Source organism: Vombatus ursinus, unplaced genomic scaffold (genome assembly GCF_900497805.2).
Source record: "Vombatus ursinus unplaced genomic scaffold, bare-nosed wombat genome assembly UNPS02010831.1, whole genome shotgun sequence".
NCBI lineage: Eukaryota > Metazoa > Chordata > Mammalia > Diprotodontia > Vombatidae > Vombatus > Vombatus ursinus.
In genome coordinates, this window is record NW_020950609.1 from 1 (window position 1) to 7,263 (window position 7,263).

Genomic DNA, 7,263 nt, shown 5'->3' on the forward strand with positions numbered 1-7,263 from the left:
CAGAGAAATTCCCAGGGGGAGGGCTGAGGAAGGACTGAGTGACTGAGGAGCTCAGTAACTTTTACGTGGTTCTCCAGGGAAGGTAGGTCTGTAATTCAGGCAGTCCTATTCATTCCTTTGGGCTGGCTCATGGGTGTGTGACCTTGGGACAGGCCTTCTAGCCTCAGGTTTCTGCCACCCACTTTCCCCTTTCATAAGGAAAAAGCACCTCTGCCCCTCCTTCCTTTCTTAAGGCACAAAATTGGAGGGCAAGACAGGTTTTGGAAAGATCTGAAGGAGGGAGAGTGGAAGGAAGCTTTTAAAAGTGTACAAGTGTGTGACAGCAGGGTGGGGTCCAAAAGAGGGCAAGTGGTTCATTTACCAAAGACAGTTAAATTGAATTTCTGAATATGTATGTCTCCTGAGACTGATGATATGTGAATTTCATAACATCCACTGTCTTCAGAGGTCACATCCATTAACATCAGAGACTTATCATCAGGGGCAGACAGCCGCCCCTCATACTCCTTCTGGGGAATGATCCAGCTTGGCCTGCTCTTCCCTGGAGAGATGGCGAGTAGGAGCAGATCCTTAGATACAAAATACCATTTAATCCTCTGGGTCTCATTTCCGACTTTTGGGTCTAGATGGAGCAGAACATCCTCTCCCCGGTTCCTGTTCAGAGACGACACCCCTTCTGAGATGAAGTTGCCTGTGACAAGATGGAAACAAGAGTCATAAGGGCACAGGAAAGGTGGCCTTTTACTTACCTGAGGGAATAAAAAATGGAGAAAGGTCCTGAGGAAGGACCTGCATGTACCACAGGCCTCTCAGAGGCATTATAAAATAAAAGTCCTTGTGTTTCTCTCCAATCTGACTCTTCTCCAGGCCTCCCTCCTTCTGTTGAGGAGCCCACCATGAGCCCAGTCCCCCAGGTAGGGAGCCTTAGCTTCAGCCTTGACATTCCCTCTCCTGCCGTCCATGGCTTAAGTGGTCACCAACTCCTGTCTCTTCTCCCACTTCAGCCTCTCTCCTACATAATCCATTCTTGCTCACGTGGCTTCCCTTGGCCAGGTTCTCAGCACCTCTACCTGGACTATTGTCATAGCCTCTTAATTCATCTCCCTGCTTCTATTCTCTCTTCTTTCTCCAATCCATCCTCCCCTGAGCTGACAAAGTAATCAAGGCACAGTCCTGCCCATTCCCTTCCCTGGCTCCAAAACACCCAGGGTTGGGAGATGGGCGGAGAAGGTTTGGTTGCTTCCAGGAGGAGCATATTACCTCCTGAGTCTCCACAATCTGATCCCTTTCCAGACTTCTCCTGTTCTTTCTTCCTCTTTATACATTTCTCATTCCACACAAAATGACTCTTAGCTCCTCCCAAAGTCTTCATTCCACTTCCCATTTCGGTCTTTCCTCAGGCCCAACAGCACACCTGGCTTGCATCTATCTGAACCCTTTGTTTTGTTGTTCAGTTGTTTGTTCTGTCTGACTCTTCCTGACCCCATCTGGGGTTTTCTTGGCAGAGAGACTGGAGTGGTTTTTACCATTTCCTTCTCCAGCTCATTTTACAGATGAGGAAACTGAGGCAAACAGGGTTAAGTGACTTGCCCAGGGTCACACAGCTAGTAAGTGTCTGAGGCTGGATTTGACCTCAGGAAGATGAATCTGCCTCACTTGAGGCCCAGTACTCTGGGCACTATGGCGCCACCTAGCTGCCCCATCTGACTGCTTACTTTCCTTCAAGTCTCAGCTCACGTGGTGGGTGCTATGACCTATTAGAAAATGAAGTGGAATTGGAGTCAGAGCATTCGTTTGGTACCAGGGCATCTGAACACCATTCTCAGTGGGGATGGCAGTGTGGTAAAGTGAGATCTCTGTGCTGGGACCAGGTTCTAATTCTACCTCTGCTCCTGTCTTACTCTGTGACCGGAGTCAAGTCACTTCCCTTTTCTAGGACTCTATCTTATTTCTTCTTTCTTTCATATTTCTAAAATGAGGCAAGTGAATTAGATGACCCCTAAAGTCCCTTCCAGCTCCAGGTCTAGGATCCCAGGCAGAAGCCTAGGACAGTGTAGAAGAGTATTTCCTGGGTTGGGTGAGATAGGGAGGGGAGGACACTGGGAGGTTAGGTTCAGGGTCACACAGACAATATAGCTCTAACAGGTGGATGGAGAGTCAGGAAAACCTGAGTTCAAGTTTAACTTTGGACACTTCCTGGGTATGTGACCTGGCTAAGTCACTTAGCCTGTTTCCTCAGCTGCAAAATGGGCATCATAAGAGCATCTACTTCACAGGTTTGTTGGGAGGATCAATTGAGATACTATTTGTAGGCATTGAGCACAGTGCCTGGCATATAGTAGGTGCTAAATAAATGTTTATTTCAGAAGTAGGGTTAACTTGCCATGATAGCACAGATTAAGCTGGCATAACATCTTAGTAATGGAAAGAATATTGACTTAAAAGGCCAGGTCATGGGGTCATTCATTTACACCTAGAAGAGATAATAAAAACCATCTAGTTCAGTCCCCTCATTTTAAAGATGAGGAACTGAAGACTCAAGGAGCTTGCCCTAAAGGTCATACAGCTCATAAGATGTGGAGACAGCAATTGAACTCAAGCCCTGTGACTCTAAGTTGAGTCCTTTTTGCAGTCTCTCCCATCTCAATTCCTAAGTCTGTGCCTATCTGGAAGAAGATGGAACCTCCTCACACCCTCTTCAGGCAGAACCCCTTACCTGTAGGGATGCAAGTACCTGTGCCATTGGCAGTCCTGCCTGGGCAGGGGAGAGGAACAAATCACACTTTACTTACCAAGGAAGGAAAAAGGAAATGTAGGCTTAGAGATGGCCTGGATGGCCTTTCTCTTTTTCAAACTCAGTATGCTCAAGAGAAGGATAATTACTAACACATCCCAGCCTTCTTCTTCCTCAAAGTTTGCTATTTCTGCCAAAGAACCAACATGCTGCCCAGTAACCCAGGACTTCAACCTTAGAGTTATCTGTAACTCTCTTTTTTCAACCTGTACCCTCCCCCAACTAATTATTTTTCTCTTAGCTTAGATTACCTGATATTAACATATTTGTGTATATAAGTAGATATGTATATATGTGTGTGTATAACACACATATATTTTAAATACAAACTCATAGACATACATGCATATCTATCGATCCATCTATAATGTGCCATTAATGCTGTTTTGGGGACACCCTATACATACATTCACACATAAACCCATATATATATTAATGATATATTGGATAATACACATATAGACATATCTATCTTTATAAATATATATCATTCCCCAGGTTATACTGTATAGGAAGAGTTTATTATTTTTGGCTGTAGAGGCCTGAACTAAGAGGGATGGATAGATGGGTGGAAGACCAAATTTAGGCTTTAGGTAACTAAAAAAAATATCCTAACCACCAGGGCTAACCAGAAGAATGGGTCATCTCAGGAGGCAGGAATGGGCTCCTTCTCACTGCAGGCCTTCAAGCAAAGGCTAGATGCATTCTGGTCAGGTATGTCATGGCAGGATTTCTTTTCAAGTCTGGGTTGGACTCAGTGGCTTCTAAGGTTACCTCCATCTCTCAACCCTAAGTTTCTTTGCTCTCCTTCATCCTTACCAAGCCCCTCTCCCTTAGTCCTTATTAATGAACCAGCTTCCAAGCCTGCAGGGCCAAGGCACTGGGGCCAAGGCTGCTTCAGAGGTTGATCACTTCAGTGTGGCTGATGAGCTACATTAATAAAGGGAGGAAAGTCTACTGATGCGGGCACATAGAAAGGCCATGCCTCCATCTGGGGCAGTCCCAGCCCAGCCTCTCCCCAACAAGGGGGCCAAAAAAGGGCTCAGGACTTGTGTTTGTGAAATCTACACTAAGATGGCACCTCAGTTGGCAGTACACAGCTGCTGTTAAGCAGTGCAGGTGACATAGCTCAGTGGAGTCATGCCTAGTCCTGCCTGATCTCCTCCAGCTATCCTCAGGTCTCTGGCCCTCAGACCCCTGGAGCTGGATTCTCATCTGTGAGGAGAGTAAGGGTGTCCAGCTGCTTCTTCACCTTGTACCCTTCATGGCCTCCCTTCTTCTTTCTCCTGTGTGGACCTTGCTATTTCCAAGTCTGTGGGCCTTTCCCTTCCCTCCTTTCCTTCTCCTCTTTCCTCTCTCTCCAACTTCCTCCCCCAAGTTCGCCAACCCCAGGAGAGAGGCCCAGAGTTTGGGCAGGATTAGTTGAGTGCAATTACTCACCTGTGAATTGACTGAGAGAATTCAGCAGAACCAAGGTAAAGAGTAACAGGGACAGGCTCCATATCTGACCCATGAAATCAAACACTTGCTGTAGCCCGTGTGCTCTGGGAATCCTCCTTAGTAAATGGTTCAAGCCTCCTGCTCTGGTGCTTCCTGTATTTGCATAAAGGTTTTACATGAATTCCCACTCATTCAGTCACACTCCAAACTAAATAGTGAGTGCTATCTCCTATTAGCCCAGTCTACTCTTTACATCCAACCCAGAAATCCACTAGGAGGCAGGGACATCTTATTAACTGTCCTGACAATGGGCTTTCCCTCTTCTTTCCTCCCCCTGAAACTCCTCCCCCTTCTCTCTAGAGACCTTGTTTCTAACCTCCCTCTTCCCCCAGTTCATCTGATCAATTTTAGAACTCAGCCTTGGGCCTGAATCGTCAAGACTGGTGGGTGGATGAGAGAGAGCAAACTCACCTAACCCTGTATCTCTCTAGCTCTACCTAGCCAGCCCCCTGCTTCACATTCCAGCCACCAACCAGCACCTACCCTGGCATCTTGCCATCTCCCTCTTAGCCACACTAGTAACCCTCCTCCTTCCCTCCACCCCTGTCCCCATTGCTAGAGGCATGGAATGGAGCACCCAGTCTGGAGTGAGGCGCACTAGAGTGTAAATCTCAGATTTCCTCATTTGTGGAATGCAGATAATAACAGCACCCAACTCCTAGGGTTGTTATACAGATCACGTAAGAGGAACTCACGTAAAGCCCTGGGAAGACTTCCCTGCCCCCTCTATCTTCTACTGAAGTTCCCTAGCAGTGTTCCGGGGCCCCCGGGTCCCCCAGAGCCCCAGGCTCGCTGGTCAGAGTGGAAGGGCCGGCGGCCCGGAGGCGGGGAATCCCCCTCCACTTGTCTGGGGTCTCTCGGCCTCGGGACCCCGCCTCGCTCTGCGGCGCGGGTCAGGTGTGACTGGAGGAAAGGAAAAAGCCCGCAGCCCCCGGTATTCCCAGGCGGTCTCCCAACCAAACCCTGAGCAGGCCGACCCTGCTTAACTCCCGACATCCGCTGAGTTTCGGGTGAAATGCTGCTGGCCGTCCTGTCGCCGCCGCCGCCTCCGCTCCGTAGCCAGGAGCCCGCGAGGGCCCAGGGAGTGCTTCCCCTGCGGCTGCTCCGGCCACAGACTGCCCTTCGTCCCCTGCGCCGGCCCTCCCCTCCAGCGGACAGGATAGCCGGGTCTCCCTCCAGTACGCTCACCGGCCCGAGCCGAGCTCACTCACCGACCCCCGCCAGCCGCCTCACCACCTCCCCTCGGACTGACCTCCGCTGATCTGTCTCGGACCTCACTCGCGGGACAATTCCATTGAAACTTGCCTCAGCCACCAACCCCGCGTGATGCCTACGGTCGTCTGCTTTCCCCGCCCTGGCCCCGCCCCCTCGGGCTCTGGCCCCGTCCCCTCCGCCTCTGTCCCCGCCCTCCAGCCCTATTCGGCTCCAAGAGGCTAACAGGAAACGCGGTTTTTGTAGAGTACCAGTGAGACTGAACGTCACCTCCTGAGACTGAACCTCACCAATCTGCCTTGGCCCATCACGCCGGGTGCACCCTCACTAACTGGGCTTGCACGTCACGCACAGGACAACTCCTGCAGGCTTGGAACCTGCCCCTGGATACCCAAACTCCTCCTCCCCCCCCCACTTTCTTCCGCACCCCTCCCCCATCCCACTTCCTGGACTAGTGGCACCAAGAGTTTTTCTAGAGAAGATAAAGTAGTCAGAGTGCGGTCACTAATCCGTCCTGCACCTCCTACGCCCGACAATTGGGTTGGGGGGAGAGACAGTGAGACAGAGACAGAGAGAGACAGAGACAGAGAGAAAGACAGAAAGACGCAGAGGCAGAGACAGACACAGACCCAGACACAGAGTGACAGAGAGACAAGACAGACTGACACAGAGTGAGAGAGAGAGAGAGAGATAACAAAGACATGATCTGATATTCCTGAACTCCAATATCCTGGCTGGATTTTGACAGTGATGGTGGGACATGGCCTTAGGCTGTAGTACTCCAGACAAACGCGGCTTTCTTAACTCTTCCAGGTTGGGAGTCAAGTGGAGTTGATTTGATTATATAAGCAATCCATTTACAAACATTTATTAAAGTTGCCTACTATGTGCCAGGCAATTGTGAGAAGTAAGAAAAGATTATATTTCCATATGAGAAAATTAGTAGGAAGTAGCTCTGGGTGCGGAGCTTAAGAACCAGTTAAAAGGGGGGTGAAATTGGCTGTGTAGTTAAAGAGACTGACAGTAGAAAAAAGGTTAAGCTTTACTTAGAGGGCACTTGCTTAATAGGCTCAAGAATACTCACTTCTCCACCTCTGGGAGTGAGGTGGGGGTTAAAAAGCCATTTTCTGAAAGGGCCATGCATGAAGAAAGGGTAAACATACCAAGGGGAACACGTGGTAGATGTTGCCGGGAAGTCTATGAACTGCGCTGACTTCTACCAATGAAAGTCAGTAGGAGGGACTTGGGCGAGGGGAGGCGGGGAATAGGGATAAAAGGTTTGCTCTGGCTTCTGTCGCCAGTGTTCTCATCTCCAGTTCCACACCCCCTTCCTGCAGGAACATATTAAAGGTTTCAACTGCTTCACTCATCCTGAGTCTTTCTAACTTAACTGTGTCTGCTTGGACACCAGAGGTTATTTCCAACACAATGTACTGGCACGAAATTGAAGCACTCCCTACCCTTAAGAAGTTTCTATTCTGTCATATGAGACAAAATGCATGTTGTTTTGTGTGCTCTGTATATGTATACAAAAGACACAGAAAACAAATATAAGGTAGTTTTAGTAGGGAAAGCTCTAGGAGGTGGAAGGGGGTTAAATAATGTAGAAGGTGACATTTAAGCAGTCTTGAAGGATACTAGGGATTCAAGGAGGCAGAAGTGAAGACAGAGTATTCCAGGTATGGAGAATAGCCATTGTAATGGCATGGAGACACAGGGAATATTGTGCATGAGCAGCAGTAAGGTTGGTTAGACTG

General features: G+C 48.9%; 1 protein-coding gene across 1 annotated transcript; it reads right to left on the reverse strand.

The window, feature by feature from the left end:
- Positions 1 to 6: 6 nt before the first annotated feature.
- On the reverse strand, positions 7 to 5,727 carry LOC114038317 (the record flags this gene model as incomplete). Its single annotated transcript, XM_027855598.1, has 3 exons — positions 7 to 691; positions 4,235 to 4,387; positions 5,506 to 5,727. Coding segments are annotated over 3 exons (713 nt in total), but the record flags the coding sequence as incomplete, so codon positions are not given.
- Between the last annotated feature and the right edge of the window lie 1,536 nt (positions 5,728 to 7,263).